The sequence below is a fragment of the Triticum urartu genome, chromosome 6A (assembly GCF_056163025.1).
Source record: "Triticum urartu cultivar PI428250 chromosome 6A, HENAU_Tu73, whole genome shotgun sequence".
Lineage (NCBI taxonomy): Eukaryota > Viridiplantae > Streptophyta > Magnoliopsida > Poales > Poaceae > Triticum > Triticum urartu.
Window position 1 is genome coordinate 93,190,397 of NC_141878.1, and position 21,861 is coordinate 93,212,257.

The window sequence follows — 21,861 nt, forward strand, 5'->3', positions numbered from 1 at the left end:
AAGAAATATAATAATAATGCTTTTATTATTGCCTCTAGGGCATATTTCCAACATATTTCATCAACCCCCTCCCCCCTCCCCCCATGCCAAAGTTATTAGGACCGAGGTACATAGGTTATCAGGTTTGCGATATGTGAGTTACCATGCTATTCACATAAGAGCAGTGCTAACTTCCGACATAGCTCGTATCGTTTCCTTTTTATGTGTGTGTTCACTGTCCAGTAATAGTTAGTTTAATTAGCAGCTAATCACATGCATGCAGAAAAATGATGATGCCAGCCTAAATTCTTTTCAAAACTAAAAATTCAAAATGTTTTGTAGCTCAAACGTCCATGGAATTGAGAAATTATCTTCACATAAAGATTCATCGCGACGAGACCTTTGAAACTATATAACATGCCGATATGTTTCGATGATTTTTTTCCAGGTCAATACCAGGCATGTACTATATAATTATTACGTCTATGACACATAAGTTATCAAGTCGTTCCTCGGGGGCAGGACGTTCGACGCTGCATGGGTGACGTGGGGACCCGGGGACCCTGATTTTCTCGCGCGCGGGACATGTGGAAGGAGTAGTTTACTCGCTCGATCGTGACTGAGAGATGCCGATCGGACGGATACCGAATCGTTCGGATCTGTTAGCGAATTTCCAGTCGACTGGAAAATAGCTTTCTCGAGGTGACGTGGGGCATAAATTGCCATGCTATTTACACAGTAGTTATCATAGGACGTTTTCAACAATTTTTTCCTTGGGTCAATGTTATCATGGTGTTGTACATAAGTTATCAGGTCAACGGTGCTTATGTCATCATGTTATTTACACAGAAGTTATCGAGGTTTTTTTAATCTTTTTAACAACTTTTTTGCTCGATCAAAGTTACCGTGGTGTTTTTGTGTAAAATATCATGTGCATGGTGTATATGCTATTTACATAGAATTTACCGGGGTTTTGTTTTTAAGAATTTTTTTGCCGGATCCATAATTTTTTCAATCCGAAGACAAAATGAGCTTAGTTCACACAGAAAATCTACTTAGTTTGAGATGGTTAATGGACATCAACTTAGTTAGGTAGGGACCCCATGTACGAATCCTATGTACCATGCTATTTACACAACATTCTTTTCTTTGTTATTTTTTGGCTGGATATGTGAAGGTACAAAAGAAAAGAAAACTAAATTTGTCATCAAAGCCGAGCTAGCCCAAGTGGTTATTGAGTTCATAACTAACATATAGGGGTATGAGGTTCGACTCCAAGCTCCCTAGCTTTTTGCGAGAAATTGAACCAGATCGAGGGACCCAAAAAAGAAACTTGTGCGAGGGATTGATGGCCGAAAGAAAAAGGAAACTCCCTCGCGGTAATGATGGCCGAAAAAAAAAGGAAACTCCTTCGCGGAAATGATTCCTGAAAAATAAGGGAACTCCCTCGCGGGAATGATAGGAAAAAAAAAGAGATGCGAGATGAAACTTGCATGGGGCGTTCGATGCGGATCTAACGATGAGCGAACCATTCGGGTCTGTTGCAAACTGTCAGTCGGCAGGAATTTAGCATTCTCAAAAAGTTTAATGTCATTTATAAGTTGTTAATGTATTTTATATTCTTATTTTAACACATTGATGTGTGTCTGCAAAAAGAATCAATTTTGAATTTTAGAGGAAAACCTCTAAAAATGTAATATGTCAAACATTGCTGTGTGTCTGCAAAAAAAAAAGATTTTTTTAACATGTTTTATATTCTTATTTTAATATCTCATTGATCTTACCTAAAGCTAGATCTTATACTAGTTGCCCCATGTATGTATGGAAGTGTACTCCGTATTATTGTTTAATATAATATATATGTGGTCAAAAAAAAGGAAAAAGGATCGCAAAGAACGGGAGGCCTTTCATCATCGGTATTTGGTGGTGAAGGCATTTCGCTGCTGTATAAGCATGACACAATAATGCATCGGGTGCCCCAAGATTTGGGCTAGTACAGTGCACGTCAGTTTTATTTGGGATATGCTGACTGCTTTGGTTACTTATTGTGATGTTTTTTATCTACCAGAGTATTTGACAAACTGATAGAGGTTAATCTTTTTTTTAATTTGATGATGACTGGAAATAAATTCACCCATATAAATCAGGTTATTTTGGAATTTCAGAACAACAGAGCAGATTACAAAAGACATGCGTTAGTAGAAAACCCGAACAGATTACGAAAGTGAAATATGACCATTTCATATTGCAGCAATTCAACCCAACCAACTTGATATTTTGAGTATGAGACTATTTTATTATTACGATTAATGAGCACCTACGTACCATATACCACTAACATAATTGAAGCCGAAATATATGCATGCATATATCCCACCAACATAACTGAAGCAATTTTATTATATTTTTGCATTTCTCTTGAGATTTAGAATCTTTTACATGGTACCATGAATATGTATGTACTCAATCAAATTATAGAACCACAAGAAAATAATAAGCCTGTATATACCGGTCATTGTAGAGAGGTAGAGCATCATATATAATTAAAAAAACTGTACGGATATTTCCAGATAAGTATATGCATCTCAAGAGCAAAGGCATAAATCCACTAAAAATAACCATGTAGAAATAAATGTTGTAAAGCACATGAAAACAACAAATTCTCATGTTCATAAACAACCCCGCTGGTTATGCTCTACTAGATAGGGGATTGCTGAAATAGACCACCAGGCAATTCACAAACTCTCCCTGAAACAAGCTACAGATACGAGATCATATCAGGAATGCATGCTTCAGCAGAGCCTACTGCATTGCACAACTGTGTGTCTGCGAGGCGGGTGGTGAATGCAGGAGCCAGTCTTTGGCGCAAACAAGTGCCTCCACAATTTCAGGACGAAGCGAGCTTCTATAGTCATCGAGCATGCGGCTTCCTGTTACTGCAGAAAATATAGAACTAACCGTGCTCACTGTGGACACCGGAATGGCCAAGACATCACGCGCCATCTTCGAGAGCGTTGGAAACCTGAGCGTGTTAAGCTTCCACCAGTTGAGAATGTCAAACTCTTGGGTACTACGTGGCGTCAGGGATTCTTCCAGGTACTGCTCTAGTTCAGATTTTGAGGGCTGGGTTGTAGCAATCTCGGAAAGATACATGTCGAAGTCCACAAGACCATCACCGGTGGAAGCTGGAGTTGTTTGAGTATTATTCCCGCTGGCAGATTGTTCAACATAGACCGGTGGCTGTGCTACATACTCCTTATAAAGCTCATGCACTGAATCATTCACCGCCTTAACATACTTCGCTGCCTCGACGCCATAAATCTTCGAGTAACTGAACTCGACAAGCTTCATCTTAAAACGCGGATCCATCACAACAGCGACGGCTAACACGAGGTTGCAATCTTTCCAGTACTTGTCGAAACTCTCGTGCACATCTCTAGCAATGCTGCCGACAACTGGATCTTCATGTGCCGCGGCATTTGCCAGCTCTAGCTGAAGTTTCCAGGCTTCATGGAAAAAGATGTCTGAAGTTGGGTTTGCTACTGCCATGACGCTATGAGCCGAGTCATAGAGCAGCTTCAAACAATTGCTGGCAGCCTCAACCTTTTTCCAGTCCTCGGCTGAAGGCGCTTCGTTATAGTTATCATCACATGTTTCTAGTATAGTGAAAGCCTGCCTATAATCCAAGGCAGCCAAGAGCATCAGATAGGTGGTGTCCCACTGGGTTGTAACATCCAGACAAAGGGTCTTGGTACCAGGGATCTCCAGCTGCAGAGCAATCTCAGCAAACTTTTCGTCGTGACTATCAGAGGCTTTTATGAACTTTATGCTTTCACGGATACCAGAGATGACACCATGGACTGAAGCAATCACATCCTGTGCAGCTGCATTCAGGATATGTGCATAGCACCTTACAACAAATAGCTGGCCCTTAAGCATGACGCCGTTCGTATTGGAAAGATGATCTCTCAGGTTTGCACTGTAGATATCATGAGATGGGCAATCATTATCCAATGTGATGGCGAATAGCTTCTCTCTCATGCCCCAGTCAAAAAGGCTTCTGCTGATAGCTTCAGCAAGTGCATCCTGCGAATGAGGAGAAGCAACCATCGTGAAATTAAGCACTCTTCGATGCACTCTCCACTCCATGTCAATAAATTGCCCCGCAATTGACACATAGCCAAGAGTCTGACTAGTTATCCATAATCCTACGGTGAGGCTCATCCTTCCAGGCATAGTGCTTAATGCTTGCAGTAGGTTGTGTTTTTCTTTCAGATACACAGCATACACTTCTCCCTCCATTGCATCAACGTCTGACAACTTGAAACACGGTTGCAGACTACCAATAAGAGCGCTGAAGGCTGGCTGTTGAACAATATGAAGTGGGTAGTCATGCAAAATGATGAGCTTTGCCAGATACAAGCTGCTACGTTCTTGATCAAATGTAGCGTTTGCAGAGCCATTTCGCCTGTAACGCCTCTTAGAAGGGCGTTCTATGGTACCCTCACCATCATTGTCAGCCACTTCTGCTAAAGGCAATGCCAGTTCCCTCTCTTGGTTTTTGATAACAGGACATGAACCCTGTATAATGTGCCTTTTGAGATGACTAGTACCTGCAATTTTTGCGCCAGAACTATATGCAAAGGTTCCCTTGCATAGGTTGCAGCATGCAATTCGGCATCTCTTATCCCCAGGCACATGTTGAATGGTGAAGTGCTCCCAGACTGGTGACTTCTTTTTCCGGCGTCTTGATGAGGTTGGTGGGCTCACATCAGCACTGACCAATGGATTACCATGGGCCATCTCATCACCATTGACCATGTTGTTAACTTGAGCCATCTCATTACTATGGATCATGTCATTAACTTGAACCATCTCATTACCGTGGATCATCATCTCATTACTGTGGATCATCTCACTACCGTGGACCATCTCATTACCATTGATCACCATCTCGTCACCATGGACTATCTCGCTCTCTTGAACCATATTGTCACCATGGAGCATCACACTGCAATGAACCATTTCACTGCTACTGATCATCTTGTTCCTGACAATCATCTCCTCATCATGCACCATTGCAGTGTCATTGCTCTTTGGTTCACCCATGCTGAGAAACACTATCTGATCGAACCCAAAAGCCTGACAATTTGGAATGATTGATCAGATAAAATAATGTCAGATCTAATGTAGTCAAATTAGATCACTTGGATCATATCATAAATAAGGCTAAAATAACTCAATTTAGATTCAAAACATCACAGACAGACTAAGGGATCTTACATAACTTCTGTCAGACAGTTTCCAGTGCAACAAAAATTACTCTGCTTCAAACTGAATGTCTGAGATTTCAAGCAGAACCAAAATAAAAAACTAAAACAAGTTTGAATATGATGATAACATTTTCAGTCATCACTATTTCTCCTAGCAAGGCTGTCATTTTCTAGAAAAGAACTGTGACCACCAGTATAATGCATATAGAGACAACACAAGTGTGAATATATCATTGAAAATCAAATGGAAAAGGAGGATCTATTAAGAGCCAGGAAAAACACTGGAAGCGGATCAATAAATTTTCTAAAGGAAACAAGATTTAAGGTATAACTGGAGTAAGTAGACCACAACTCAAATGATAAACTTCCAGATTTGTACAAGACGGAGTTCATTGGTGTTAATTTATGAATTATGATCAATCAAACACTAGATAAAGGTGATACGCAGAATTTATATGTCTATAAGTGTGTACAATGAAAGTAACCAATATAATCAATCTAAAATATGTTTGGCCCTGATCGTTAAGAACTACATTTATTTATTTAGGCTCATAATAAGTTGGCATCTTTGTTCCCTATTTAACTGACAGAGAAGTTTGTTAGCCACAACTCAGTTCTTGAATACCAGTACAGCAGCTCAGTTTTCCTGGTTCCATATGAATGTGAACATCTACTTGAGTTGACTGGTAAGAAGGGATTAGTTGGTGAAACGTAAAACTTCAAATTCATGCGTATGCACATTGACTTAGCTTGGATAAACTTGTGCGGTTCAAACCCTGCACCGTATCAAGCATCTGTCCATACATCAGAATCAGAACCCCCAACAAAACACCAGCCATCACGGCGTCTCTGAGATAACGAACTACTCCCAAGTCCCTTAATCACGAACAACCCGGCCGCAGAATCGACGCCGGTGGCGAGGGGATTCCGGAACCGGCAACACATTGGGCAGGAGCGCACCGGCAAAACCTGCGCCCTAGACTCACAAACCCTAGACGAATCTGAGCTCCTGGCCGCGCAAGACGACGGGCGCTACAGAGAGGGGATTCTGAAAGGTTTGGAGAACTTACAGGAAGGAAGAGGAGGTGGTGGTGGTGGTGGCGGCGGCGTTCCGGACGGACCAGCGAGGGCTCGGCCCAAGAAGAGCCGAGGCCGAGCAAGACGTAGCAGATCTGGGCGACGCCACGGGGTGGCGGAGGTGTTGCGGGAGACGCTTTAATGGGCTCACGGGTCGCAGCCCATCGCATCTAGGGTTCCAACTTCCAACTTTTTTTAAGTTTCGGGCGCCGTGACGCACCGGCCTGACCGTGGGCTCCTGGGATTGGGTGGAATCTCTTTTCTTCTCTTTCTCGGAAAAAAAGAAACTGTTTTTGTACCTCTAAAAAAAACTGTTTTCGTCTCAGAATGTATCTTCATAAATTCTTTCTATTCATTATAAAAATTCTTTGTCTTCTTAAAGAGTTTTTCGTTTGTGAAACTTTGTGTAGATTTAGATACAACACGTATCTACAATGGTGCAAATTTTAATCCTAGATTTCAGACAAATCTCAAGAAAAAGAAACAAGACAAACCATAAAGTTTTGTGTAAAATGGCCACAGATCTGGCCGTTAATGTAGAGTGGGCCCTGAATTTCACCTATTTTCCTTTATCTTTTGGCAATTTCATTTTCTTCGATTGGATCAGAACTTTCATAGTTTGATGCTTGATGTCAATACTGTAATCTTTTCTCTCTATAAACTTGTAAATAGAATAATTTGTTTTTTTTTCGGAGAAACTTGCAATCTATTCATCATCTTGCCATGGCAATATAGAGAACACTTGAAGTAGCAAAAATTACAAACAAGTTCATGAACCACCTAGCGACGACTACGAGCACCAAAGTGAGTCAAAGGCGCGCCATCATAATGTTCTCATAGGACCACTGCACCAGAACAACACCCGTCGCTCATCAAGAGAAGGGTAGACCGAAAGGATCTAGACACAATACCAAAGTCTGAATCCAAAATCCATCGAAGGCCAGCACCGACTAAATCACGCGAGATACACGGAGATACACCTTCATACACCTCAAATGATGGTAGACGCATCATTGAAACGAGGATCAGCATGAAAGACATTATTCTTAGGACATCAACGTCGTCACACAGCCCAATCGAGACGTTAAACCAAACAAAAGAATCAGGGCCCGGAGCGAGTCATATTGCCTTGTAGATATAGTTAGCAATTTTTCCAATGTCAACTAATTACAGTCAGCATTACGGACCAACGTCTTAAAGAAACGAGAATTATACAACAACTAAATGTGAGCTACTTTGTTTTCTTTTTCTACATTCTATATATGTCAAGATGAGCTGCTCGACTCCGGTGAGGCAGGGACGATGAGGACGGCGCGCCTTCGGCTCGCTCTAATGCTTTTAATCGTTGTTAGGTGGTCTATAGATCTGGATGTATTTTTATTTTTGATATTCTTTGTACTACCTTGACAGTTGACGAATGAAAGAATTCCTTATTTAATATTGTTTTAAATTTTATTTTCTTATTTAACACTGGAAAAATGTTTCTTCCCTGTCTAATATCAACTTTAAATTTTGTTTCCAATGTAACACTTTAATCCATTTTTTGACCTAACGGTGTTAAATGGAATGTGAAAGGACAAGTTTACCCTTGGTTCTGGCTGCAAAAACTCCTCAAAGCAGGGTGGTGGGGATGGCTCAATTTGTACACATTCAATCACCAAGTTGTAGTTGTACGTACGTGGTTCGTGTCCTAGGCTGCTGCTATATATACATATGCTTTGTAAGACCGTGGATTGAAGCAATAAAGTAAAATCACCACTCAGGATACGTACATGTGGCAATCAGCCGAAGTTTCCTATGCGTGTGTGTGTTTGAGTATCCAGCTAAAGGTTGTTGTGTACATACGTGTTTATTTTTTATTTTTTGTTGTACGTACGTCGATACCTGCTTGGAGATCACTAGATCAGCAAGCTGAGGCCAACTTTGCATTGCAGTGCATTGGGCTTCGTAAGGTGAGTCTTGATGTAAAGTATCTCGTCGGGTTGAGCCGATTTGGGACAAAAACCAAGACAACCAACGTTGCTTCACTTAGTCGTCGTTCGACAGCGTCGCCGTAAAGTACTCGATGGCGGGTTTGGGCCAACAACGACCAAGGCGCAACGGACGGGAGCAGACGAGTGTTGAGCAAGCCCGTGATCGAGTGTTGGTTTTATGCCTTGTTTGGTTCAGCTTTTATCAACGGATTCCGCTGCCGTGCAGCAGAATCTGAACCAAAAGATGAACCCAGCAGAATCCGATTCCAGAGATCCGCTATTAAAATCTGAACCAAAATCGAAAGCAGCTCAAGACGTGCTTTCCAAAATCTGATTCCGCTGCGGGTCAAAATCTGAAAAAGTTGTATCAGCTGGTTTGCCAAATGTCCTACATCTTTTTCACATCAGATTTTCCACAACTGTTTTTCCATAGCAGATTTTCCACAGCTGCTTTTGTTGGGGAACGTTGCAGAAAACAAAAAATTTCCTACGGTTTCACCAAGATCCATCTAGGAGTTCATCTAGCAACGAGTGATTGGATTGCATCTACATAACTTTGTAGATCACGCGCGGAAGCGTTCAAAGAATGGGGATGAGGAAGTCGTACTCGACGTGATCCAAATCACCGGAGATCCTAGCGCCGAACGGATGGCACCTCCGCGTTCAACACACGTACGGTCAGCGTAACGTCTCCTCCTTCTTGATCCAGCAAGGGGGAAGGAGAGGTTGAGGAAGATGGCTCCAGCAGCAGCACAACGGCGTGGTGGTGATGGAGCTGCAGTACTCCGGCAGGGCTTCGCCACACTCTATGGAGGAGGAGGAGGTGTTGGAGAGGGAGAGGGAGGCACCAAAGGCAAAGGTAAGAGGTCCTCCATCCCCCCCACTATATATAGGGGGGCCTAGGGGGGCGCCGGCCCTAGGAGATGCAATCTCCTAGGGGGCGGCGGCCAAGGGGTGGGGGGCTTGCCCCCCAAGCAAGGCCCCCCCCCTTAGGGTTTCCCCCACCCTAGGCGCATGGGCCCTAGGGGAAGTGGCGCCCCAGCCCACTTTGGGCTGGATCCCTTCCCACTTCAGCCCATGGGGCCCTCCGGGATAGGTGGCCCCACCCGGTGGACCCCCGGGACCCTTCCGGTGGTCCCGGTACAATACCGGTGACTCCGAAACTTGTCCCGACGCCTGAAATAGCACTTCTTATATATAATTCTTTACCTCCGGACCATTCCGGAACTCCTCGTGACGTCCGGGATCTCATCCGGGACTCCGAACAACATTCGGGTTACTGCATATACATATCCCTACAACCCTAGCGTCACCGAACCTTAAGTGTGTAGACCCTACGGGTTCGGGAGACATGTAGACATGACCGAGATCGCTCTCCGGTCAATAACCAACAGCGGGATCTGGATACCCATGTTGGCTCCCACATGCTCCTCGATGATCTCATCGGATGAACCACGATGTCGAGGATTCAAGCAACCCCGTATACAATTCCCTTTGTCAATCGGTATGTTACTTGCCCGAGATTCGATCGTCGGTATCCCAATACCTCGTTCAATCTCGTTACCGGCAAGTCACTTTACTCGTACCGTAATGCATGATCCCGTGACCAGACACTTGGTCACTTTGAGCTCATTATGATGATGCATTACCGAGTGGGCCCAGTGATACCTCTCCGTCATACGGAGTGACAAATCCCAGTCTTGATCCGTGTCAACCCAACAGACACTTTCGGAGATACCCGTAGTATAACTTTATAGTCACCCAGTTACGTTGTGACGTTTGGTACACCCAAAGCACTCCTACGGTATCCGGGAGTTACACGATCTCATGGTCTAAGAAAAAGATACTTGACATTGGAAAACTCTAGCAAACGAACTATACGATCTTGTTCTATGTTTAGGATTGGGTCTTGTCCATCACATCATTCTCCTAATGATGTGATCTCGTTATCAATGACATCCAATGTCCATAGTCAGGAAACCATGACTATCTGTTGATCAACGAGCTAGTCAACTAGAGGCTTACTAGGGACATGTTGGTGTCTATTATTCACACATGTATTATGATTTTCGGATAACACAATTATAGCATGAATAAAGACAATTATCATGAACAAGGAAATATAATAATAATGCTTTTATTATTGCCTCTAGGGCATATTTCCAACACTCTCCCACTTACACTAGAGTCAATAATCTAGTTACATTGTGATGAATCGAACACCCATGGAATTCTGGTGTTGATCATGTTTTGCTCTAGGGAGAGGTTTAGTCAACAGATCTGCTACATTCAGGTCCGTATGTACTTTACAAATATCTATGTCTCCATCTTGAACATTTTCACGAATGGAGTTGAAGTGACGCTTGATGTGCCTTGTCTTCTTGTGAAACCTGGACTCCTTGGCAAGTGCAATAGCTCCAGTGTTGTCACAGAAGAGTTTGATTGGCCCCGACGCATTGGGTATGACTCCTAGGTCGGTGATGAACTCCTTCAGCCAAATTGCTTCATGCGCTGCCTCCGAGGCTGCCATGTACTCCGCTTCACATGTAAATCCCGCCACGACGCTCTGCTTGCAACTGCACCAGCTTACTGCCCCACCATTCAAAATATACACGTATCCGGTTTGTGACTTGGAGTCATCCAGATCTGTGTCGAAGCTAGCGTCGACGTAACCTTTTACGACGAGCTCTTCGTCACCTCCATAAACAAGAAACATTTCCTTAGTCCTTTTCAGGTACTTCAGGATATTCTTGACCGCTGTCCAGTGTTCCTTGCCGGGATTACTTTGGTACCTTCCTACCAAACTTACGGCAAGGTTTACATCAGGTCTGGTACACAGCATGGCATACATAATAGACCCTATGGCTGAGGCATAGGGGATGACACTCATCTCTTCTATATCTTCTGTCGTGGTCGGACATTGAGCTGAGCTCAATTTCACACCTTGTAACACAGGCAAGAACTCCTTCTTAGACTGATCCATATTGAACTTCTTCAATATCTTATCAAGGTATGTGCTTTGTGAAAGACCTATGAGGCGTCTTGATCTATCTTTGTAGATCTTGATGCCTAATATATAAGCAGCTTCTCCAAGGTCCTTCATTGAAAAACTCTTATTCAAGTAGGCCTTAATGCTGTCCAAAAGTTCTATATCATTTCCCATCAAAAGTATGTCATCTACATATAATATGAGAAATGCTACAGAGCTCCCACTCACTTTCTTGTAAACGCAGACTTCTCCATAAGTCTGCGTAAACCCAAACGCTTTGATCATTTCATCAAAGCGAATGTTCCAACTCTGAGATGCTTGCACCAGCCCATAAATCGAGCGTTGGAGCTTGCATACCTTGTCAGCATACTTAGGATCGACAAAACCTTCCGGCTGCATCATATACAATTCTTCCTTAAGGAAACCATTAAGGAATGTCGTTTTGACGTCCATTTGCCATATTTCATAAACATAGAATGCGGCAATTGCTAACATGATTCGGACGGATTTCAGCTTCGCTACTGGTGAGAAAGTCTCATCGTAGTCAACCCCTTGAACTTGTCGATAACCCTTAGCGACAAGCCGAGCTTTATAGATGGTCACATTACCATCCGCGTCTGTCTTCTTCTTAAAGATTCATTTATTTTCTATGGCTCGCCGCTCTACGGGCAAGTCAGTCAAAGTCCATACTTCGTTTTCATACATGGATCCTATCTCGGATTTCATGTCTTCCAGCCATTTGTCGGAATCCGGGCCCGCCATCGCTTCTTCATAGTTCGAAGGTTCACCGTTGTCTAACAACATGATTTCCAAGACAGGGTTGCCGTACCAATCTGGTGCGGAACGTGTCCTTGTGGACCTTCGAATTTTAGTAGGAGCTTGATCAGAAGTATCTTGATCATCATCATTAACTTCCTCTTTAGTCGGTGCAGGCACCTCAGGAACATTTTCTTGAGTTGCGTCATTTTCCGGTTCAAGAGGTAATACTTCATCAAGTTCTACTTTCCTCCCACTTACTTCTTTCGAGAGAAACTCCTTCTCTAGAAAGGATCCATTCTTGGCAACAAAGATCTTGCCTTCGGATCTGAGGTAGAAGGTATACCCAATAGTTTCTTTAGGGTATCCTATGAAGACGCATTTTTCCGACTTGGGTTCGAGCTTTTCAGGTTGAAGTTTCTTGACATAAGCATCGCATCCCCAAACTTTTAGAAACGACGGCTTAGGTTTCTTCCCAAACCACAATTCATACGGTGTCGTCTCAACGGATTTCGACGGAGCCCTATTTAAAGTGAATGCGCCAGTCTCTAAAGCATAGCCCCAAAAAGATAGCGGTAAATCGGTAAGAGACATCATAGATCGCACCATATCTAATAGAGTGCGATTACGACGTTCGGATACACCATTACGCTGAGGTGTGTTGGAAATATGCCCTAGAGGCAATAATAAAAGCATTATTATTATATTTCTTTGTTCATGATAATTGTCTTTATTCATGCTATAACTGTATTATCCGGAAATCGTAAATACACATGTGAATACATAGACCATAATATGTCCCTAGTAAGCCTCTAGTTGACTGGCTCGTTGATCAACAGATAGTCATGGTTTCCTGGCTATGGACATTGGATGTCATTGATAACGGGATCACATCATTAGGAGAATGATGTGATGGACAAGACCTAATCCTAAGCATAGCACAAGATCGTGTAGTTCGTTTGCTAGAGCTTTTCCAATGTCAAGTATCTTTTCCTTTGACCATGAGATCGTGTAACTCCCGGATACCGTAAGAGTGCTTTGGGTGTATCAAACGTCACAACGTAACTGAGTGACTATAAAGGTGCACTACGGGTATCTCCGAAAGTGTCTGTTGGGTTGACATGGATCGAGACTGGGATTTGTCACTCCATATAACGGAGAGGTATCACTGGGCCCACTCGGTAATGCATCATCATTATGAGCTCAAGGTGACCAAGTGGTTGATCACGGGATCATGCATTACGGCACGAGTAAAGTGACTTGCCGGTAACGATATTGAACAAGGTATTGGGATACCGACGATCGAGTCTCGGGCAAGTAACATACCGATTGACAAAGGGAATTGTATACGGGGTTGATTAATCCTCGACATCGTGGTTCATCCGATGAGATCATCGTGGAGCATGTGGGAGCCATCATGGGTATCCAGGTCCCGCTGTTGGTTATTGACCGGAGAGTCGTCTCGGTCATGTCTGCTTGTCTCCCGAACCCGTAAGGTCTACACACTTAAGGTTCGGTGACGCTAGGGTTATGAAGATATGTGTATGCAGTAACCCGAATGTTGTTCGGAGTCCCGGATGAGACCCCGTACGTCACGAGGAGTTCCGGAATGGTCCGGAGGTAAAGAATTATATATAGGAAGTGCTGTTTCGGGCATCGGGACAAGTTTCGGGGTTATCGGTATTGTACCGGGACCACCGGAGGGGTCCCGGGGGCCCACCAGGTGGGGCCACCTGTCCCGGGGGGCCACATGGGCTGTAGGGGGTGCGCCTTGGCCTACATGGGCCAAGGGCACCAGCCCTACTAGGCCCATGCACCTAGGGTTTCCACCAAGGAGGAGTCCAAGTGGTGGAAGGCACCCCGAGGTGCCTTGGGGGGGAGGGAAACCCTCCCCTGGCCGCCGCACCTAGGAGATCAGATCTCCTAGGCTGCGCACCACCCCCCTTTGGCCCTCCTATATATAGTTGAGGAGAGGGAGGACTTCATACCTCAACCTTTGGTGCTTCCCTCTCTCCCCGTTACGTCTCTCTCTCGTAGTATAGGCGAAGCCCTGCTACTGTGACGCCCTGCATCCACCACCACGCCGCCGTGCTGCTGGATCTTCGTCAACCTCTCTTCCCCCCTTGCTGGATCAAGAAAGGAGGAGACGTCATCCGTTCCGTACGTGTGTTGAACGCGGAGGCACCGTCCGTTCGGTGCTTGATCATCGGTGATTTGAATCACGTCGTGTTCGACTACATCATCCCCGTTCTTTGAACGCTTCCGCTCGCGATCTACAAGGTACGTAGATGCATCCGATCACTCGTTGCTAGATGAACTCCTAGATGGATCTTGGTGAAACCGTAGAAAATTTTTTGTTTTCTGCAACGTTCCCCAACAAGGTGTTCCAGGCGGCGTGAGTTGTGAAACTATTCCACATTTTCTTAAGTGTGTGCCAAACTCGTGACTCAAGTATTCTCCTCCACGATCTGATCGCAGGAACTTGATTTTCCTGTCACATTGATTCTCAACCTCACTCTGAAATTCCATGAACTTTTCAAAGGTCTCAGACTTGTGTTTCATTAAGTAGACATACCCATATCTACTCAAGTCATCAGTGAGGGTGAGAACGTAACGATAGCCACCGCGAGCCTCAACACTTATTGGACCGCACACATCAGTATGTATGATTTCCAATAAGTTGGTTGCTCGCTCCATTGTTCCTGAGAACGGAGTCATGGTCATTTTACCCATGAGGCATGGTTCGCACGTGTCAAATGATTCGTAATCAAGAGACTCTAAAAGTCCATCAACATGGAGCTTCTTCATGCGTTTGACACCTATGTGACCAAGGCGGCAGTGCCACAAGTATGTGGGACTATCATTATCAATCTTACATCTTTTGGTACTCACACTATGAACATGTGTAGCATTACGCTCGAGATTCATTAAGAATAAACCATTCACCATCGGAGCATGACCATAAAACATATCTCTCATATAAATAGAACAACCATTATTCTCGGATTTAAATGAGTAGCCATCTCGAATTAAACGAGATCATGATACAATGTTCATGCTCAAAGCTGGCACTAAATAACAATTATTAAGGTTTAAAACTAATCCCGAAAGTAAATGTAGAGGTAGCGTGCCGACGGCGATCATATTGACCTTGGAACCATTCCCGACGCGCATCGTCACCTCGTCCTTCGCTAGTCTCCGCTTATTCCGCAGCTCCTGTTTTGAGTTACAAATGTGAGCAACCGCACCGGTATCAAATACCCAGGAGCTACTACGAGTATTGGTAAGGTACACATCAATTACATGTATATCACATATACCTTTCGTGATGCCGGCCTTCTTGTCCGCTAAGTATTTGGGGCAGTTTCGCTTCCAGTGACCACTTCCCTTGCAATAAAAGCACTCAGTCTCGGGCTTGGGTCCATTCTTTGGCTTTTTCCCGGCAGCTTGCTTGCCGGGCGCGTCAACTCCCTTGCCGTCCTTCTTGAAGGCTTTCTTACCCTTGCCCTTCTTGAACTTAGTGGTTTTATTCACCATCAACACTTGATGTTCCTTTTTGACTTCTACCTCTGCTGATTTCAGCATTGCAAATACTTCAGGAATGGTCTTTTCCATCCCCTGCATATTGAAGTTCATCACAAAGCTCTTGTAGCTCGGTGGAAGCGACTGAAGGTTCTGTCAATGACCGCGTCATCCGGGAGATTAACTCCCAGCTGAGTCAAGCGGTTATGCAACCCAGACATAGTGAGTATGTGCTCACTGACAGAACTGTTTTCCTCCATCTTACAGCTGAAGAACTTGTCGGAGACTTCATATCTCTCGACCCGGGCATGAGCTTGAAAAACCATTTTCAGCTCTTCGAACATCTCATATGCTCCGTGTCTCTCAAAACGCTTTTGAAGCCCCGGCTCTAGGCTGTAAAGCATGCCGCACTGAACGAGGGAGTAGTCATCAGTACGTGCCTGCCAAGCGTTCATAACGTCTTGTTCTGCAGGGAGAACAGGTGCATCACCTAGCGGTGCTTGTAGGACATAATCTTTCTTGGCAGCTATGAGGATGATCCTCAGGTTTCGGACCTAGTCCGTGTAGTTGCTGCCATCGTCTTTCAGCTTGGTTTTCTCTAGGAACGCGTTGAAATTGAGGACTACGTTGGCCATTTGATCTACAAGACATATTGTAAAAAAAATTTAGACTAAGTTCATGATAATTAAGTTCATCTAATCAAATTATTCAATGAACTCCCATTTAGATAGACATCCCTCCAGTAATCTAAGCATAACATGATCTGAGTTAACTAGGCCGTGTCCGATCATCACGTGAGACAGACTAGTCAACATCGGTGAACATCTTCATGTTGATCGTATCTTCTATACGACTCATGCTCGACCTTTCGGTCTTCTGTGTTCCGAGGCCATGTCTGTACATGCTACGCTCGTCAAGTCAACCTAAGTGTTTGCATGTGTAAATCTGTCTTACACCCGTTGTATGTGAACGTTGGAATCTAACACCCGATCATCATGTGGTGCTTCGAAACAACGAACTGTCACAACGGTGCACAGTTAGGGGAAACACTTTCTTGAAATTATTATGAGGGATCATCTTATTTACTACCGTCGTTCTAAGTAAACAAGATGCAGAAATATGATAAACATCACATGCAATCAAATAATAATAGTGACATGATATGGCCAATATCACATAGCTCCTTTGATCTCCATCTTGGGGCTCCATGATCATCTTGTCACCGACATGACACCATGATCTCCATCATCGTGTCTCCATGAAGTTGCTCGCCAACTATTACTTCTACTATTACGGCTAACGCGTTTAGCAATAAAGTAAAGTAATTTACATGGTGTTTCTCAATGACACGCAGGTCATACAAAAAATAAAGACAACTCCTATGACTCCTGCCGGTTGTCATACTCATCGACATGCAAGTCGTGATTCCTATTACAATAGCATGAACATCTCATACATCACATATATATCATTCATCACAACTTTGGCCATATCACATCACAGAACACTTGCTGCAAAAACAAGTTAGACGTCCTCTAATTGTTGTTGCAAGTTTTACGTGGCTGCAATAGGGTTCTAGCAAGAACGTTTTCTTACCTACGTGAAAGCCACAACGTGATTTGTCAACTTCTATTTACCCTTCATAAGGACCCTTTTCATCGAATCCGCTCCAACTAAAGTGGGAGAGACAGACACCCGCCAACCACCTTATGCAACTTGTGCATGTTAGTCGGTGGAACTGGTCTCACGTAAGCGTACGTGTAAGGTTGGTCCGGGCCGCTTCATCCCACAATACTGTTGAAGCAAAATAAGACTAGTAGCGGCAAGAAAGTTGACAATATCTACGCCCACAACAAATTGTGTTCTACTCGTGCAAAATGAACTACGCATAGACCTAGCTCATGATGCCACTATTGGGGAACGTTGCAGAAAACAAAAAATTTCCTACGGTTTCACCAAGATCCATCTAGGAGTTCATCTAGCAACGAGTGATTGGATTGCATCTACATACCTTTGTAGATCACGCGCGGAAGCGTTCAAAGAACGGGGATGAGGAAGTCGTACTCGACGTGATCCAAATCACCGGAGATCCTAGCGCCGAACGGACGGCACCTCCGCGTTCAACACACGTACGGTCATCGTAACGTCTCCTCCTTCTTGATCCAGCAAGGGGGAAGGAGAGGTTGAGGAAGATGGCTCCAGCAGCAGCACGACGGCGTGGTGGTGATGGAGCTGCAGTACTCCGGCAGGGCTTCGCCAAGCTCTATGGAGGAGGAGGAGGTGTTGGAGAGGGAGAGGGAGGCACCAAAGGCAAAGGTAAGAGGTCCTCCATCCCCCCTACTATATATAGGGGGGCCTAGGGGGGAGGGCGCCGGCCCTAGGAGATGCAATCTCCTAGGGGGCGGCGGCCAAGGGGTGGGGGGCTTGCCCCCCAAGAAAGGGGGCGCCCCCCCCTTTAGGGTTTCCCCCACCCTAGGCGCATGGGCCCTAGGGGAAGTGGCGCCCCAGCCCACTTTGGGCTGGATCCCTTCCCACTTCAGCCCATGGGGCCCTCCGGGATAGGTCGCCCCACCCGGTGGACCCTCGGGACCCTTCCGGTGGTCCCGGTACAATACCGGTGACCCCGAAACTTGTCCCGACGGCCGAAATAGCACTTTCTATATATATAATTCTTTACCTCCGGACCATTCCGGAACTCCTCGTGACGTCCGGGATTTCATCCGGGACTCCGAACAACATTCGGGTTACTGCATATACATATCCCTACAACCCTAGCGTCACCGAACCTTAAGTGTGTAGACCCTACGGGTTCGGGAGACATGTAGACATGACCGAGATCGCTCTCCGGTCAATAACCAACAGCGGGATCTGGATACCCATGTTGGCTCCCACATGCTCCTCAATGATCTCATCGGATGAACCACGATGTCGAGGATTCAAGCAACCCCGTATACAATTCCCTTTGTCAATCGGTATGTTACTTGCCCGAGATTCGATCGTCGGTATCCCAATACCTCGTTCAATCTCGTTACCGGCAAGTCACTTTACTCGTACCGTAATGCATGATCCCGTGACCAGACACTTGGTCACTTTGAGCTCATTATGATGATGCATTACCGAGTGGGCCCAGTGATACCTCTTCGTCATACGGAGTGACAAATCCCAGTCTTGATCCGTGTCAACCCAACAGACACTTTCGGAGATACCCGTAGTATACCTTTATAGTCACCCAGTTACGTTGTGACGTTTGGTACACCCAAAGCACTCCTACGGTATCCGGAAGTTACACGATCTCATGGTCTAAGAAAAAGATACTTGACATTGGAAAACTCTAGCAAACGAACTATACGATCTTGTGCTATGTTTAGGATTGGGTCTTGTCCATCACATCATTCTCCTAATGATGTGATCTCGTTATCAATGACATCCAATGTCCATAGTCAGGAAACCATGACTATCTGTTGATCAACGAGCTAGTCAACTAGAGGCTTACTAGGGACATGTTGGTGTCTATTATTCACACATGTATTATGATTTCCGGATAACACAATTATAGCATGAATAAAGACAATTATCATGAACAAGGAAATATAATAATAATGCTTTTATTATTGCCTCTAGGGCATATTTCCAACAGCTTTTTTTTAAAGATCCACAGCTGCTTTTAGAAATCCACAGCCGAACCAAACAGGGCCTTAGAATGCCAGACCGATTCACCCAAGCAGTACGTGCATTGCTAGCTCAAAAACACATGCAGCTTGATTAACTTTTCCCTAGAAGCAGAACGTGCTCATCTCTAGCCGTGTATGTACGAACGTACTTGAGCGTTGAATCTTGCTTGTGCTAGCTTGGCGAATAGAACGAACATGTCAAAGAAAATGGTTGAATAGATGTTCAAGGGCAGAATTGTCATTTCATGTGCCATTTAACATTGTTTGCACAAAAAATGGATGTAGGTGTTATATTGAGAATAAAATTTAAAGGTTATGTTAGATAGGAAGAATTATTTTTCCAGTGTCAAATAGGGAATAAAGTTTTTGGACAGTGTTAAATAAGGAATTCTCTCTTGATAAATAGATTGAAAGTTTTCCTAAAAAAAGAAGCTACCAGTTCCCAAAAAAAAAGATGAGCTGCCAACTCATCTGCTACATAAACGAAGAAACGCTACAAAGGTGATAAAGCACTTAAATTTTATTTTAATAATATTCTACTACATTTTCTTAACTATACTCTGTGAAATTATGGACACTCATTTTCTTGTACTTATTAGGTTTAGCGTCTTGGTTGAGACTTCGTGTCGGCGACGATGTCCCTCATTAGGAATAATGTCTTTCACGTTTCATCACTGTCCCAATGTTGCATTAGCGTCATCGGAGTGCATATGGAGGTGTGTCTCAATCGAATCTCGTGGGATTCGGTCAGTGCTGGTCTTCGGTGGATGTGTTTGGATCTGGTCTTCGTTCGTCTTCGTTTGTGTGTTTATAGGTTTGATCCTTTGGATCTACAACTTTCTTCATCGGCGATGATTACTCTGGTGTGCTGGTCCCATAATGACTTAGCATGACGATTTTCTGATTATCTACTACAACAAGGTTTGTCCGGCTTCGATGAGGAAGGGACGATGAGGGCGACACGTCTTCGGCTCGCTTCAGCACTTGTAGTTGTCACTAGATGGTCTACGGATTTGGATGTATTTTTATTTTTAGTGTTCTTTGTACTATTTTAATAGTTGATGAATAGATTGAAAAATTTTCTTGAAAAAGAAAAACAAAGATAAGCTGCAGTGCTCACCAAAAAAAGAAAAAAGAGGAGCTGCCAGCTCATCTGCTACACAAATAAAGAAACGCTACAAAGGTGTCAAGATAAAGCACTTAAATTTTATTTTAATAATCTTCTACTACATTTTCTTAACTGTGATTGTATACTCTGTGAAATTATGGACACTCATTTTCTCATACTTATTAGGTTCAGCGTCTTAGTTGAGGCTTTGTGTCAACGACGATGTCCCTCAATAGGAATACTGTCTCTCACGTTCCATTTATGTCCCAATGTTGCGTCTAGCGTCATTGGAGTGCATATGGAGGTGTGTCTCAATCAGCTCCTGCGGGATTCGATCAGTGCTGGTCTTCGGTGGATATGTTTGGATTCAGTCTTCGTTTGGGTGTTTATAGGTTTGATCCTTCTGATCTACAACTTTCTTCATTGGCGATAATTACTGCTCTGGTGCGCTGCCCATGATGACTTAGCACGACGACTTCCCGACTGTCTACTATAATAAGGTTTGCTCGGCTCCAGTAAAGCGGGGGAAGGAGGAAGAGGGGGGGGGGGGGGGGGGGGAGGGCGACGAGGGCGGTGCGCCTTCGACTTGATCCATTGCTTGTAGTCGTCGCTAGGAGGTCCACGAAGGTAATTGTAATTTTTATTGCATCTGATGTTCTTTGTACTACAATATGATTAAAAATGAATAAATTGAAAGTTAAAGTTATATTTTTAATAATATTCTACATTTTGTTAGCTATGATGTTACACTCTTTACCATTAAGGAAACATCATCCAACGTGTTGTTGATTTCTAGGCCTTTTTCACTATTTTAACTTTTTCAGAAAACTTTCGCACAAATGAACTTCACGTAAAAACTATTCCACGACCTAATCTTTTTAATAACGCCATACACCGTGACATTTTTTCTTTATTTAAAAACGTCAAGCTACCTAGTGATGCTGCACTTCATAAATAAATGACAATGTACACAAGCTAGTAGAAACGCCAAACCCCTTGGCATTTCATGCTTGGGCAGCAACGCCACGCATCTTTGGCGTTTCCAGCAACACAATATATTTTGGCGTTCTGCCCTGTCACGTAGTGTCTCGACCAGGCCAGCAACACTAGCTAGCTCGGCGTTTTTAAATAGAGAAAAAACGTGATGGTTTGTAACGTTATCAAAAGGGTCAGATTATGAAATAGTTTTGTGCGGAGTTTATTTTGTGTGAAAGTTTTCTGAAAGGGTCAAAATAGTGAAAAGAGCCCTGATTTCTACTCCTTCCATTTCAAAATATAGTGCGCCCATGCTTATCGAGGTCCAATTTTCATCATAAATTTAATCAACGAGACCGACTGCGCAACCTTCCATCGTAGTCTGTATCGTTTGTTAAATTTATGGTCAAAGTTAAAGCACGAGGATAGAAGAAACACTATATTTTAGAAGGAGGGAGTATCAGGTTTCGTTGTGCTGACTGTTGAGTGTTGACTGTTGACTTGATTTTTCTGTATAGATTTATAGTGACCCGGACCG

The 21,861-nt window shown here is 43.9% G+C and overlaps 1 protein-coding gene across 1 annotated transcript; it reads right to left on the bottom strand.

Annotated features, from left to right (window-relative positions):
* Positions 1-2,564: 2,564 nt before the first annotated feature.
* LOC125531687 (zinc finger BED domain-containing protein RICESLEEPER 2) lies at positions 2,565-6,453 on the bottom strand. The gene is made up of 2 exons (XM_048696000.2): positions 6,323-6,453; positions 2,565-5,121 (listed from the first exon to the last, which is right to left on the bottom strand). The coding sequence occupies exon 2, from the start codon at positions 5,086-5,088 to the stop codon at positions 2,782-2,784; it is 2,307 nt and encodes a 768-aa protein (XP_048551957.1). The 5' UTR covers positions 5,089-5,121; positions 6,323-6,453; the 3' UTR covers positions 2,565-2,781.
* Between the last annotated feature and the right edge of the window lie 15,408 nt (positions 6,454-21,861).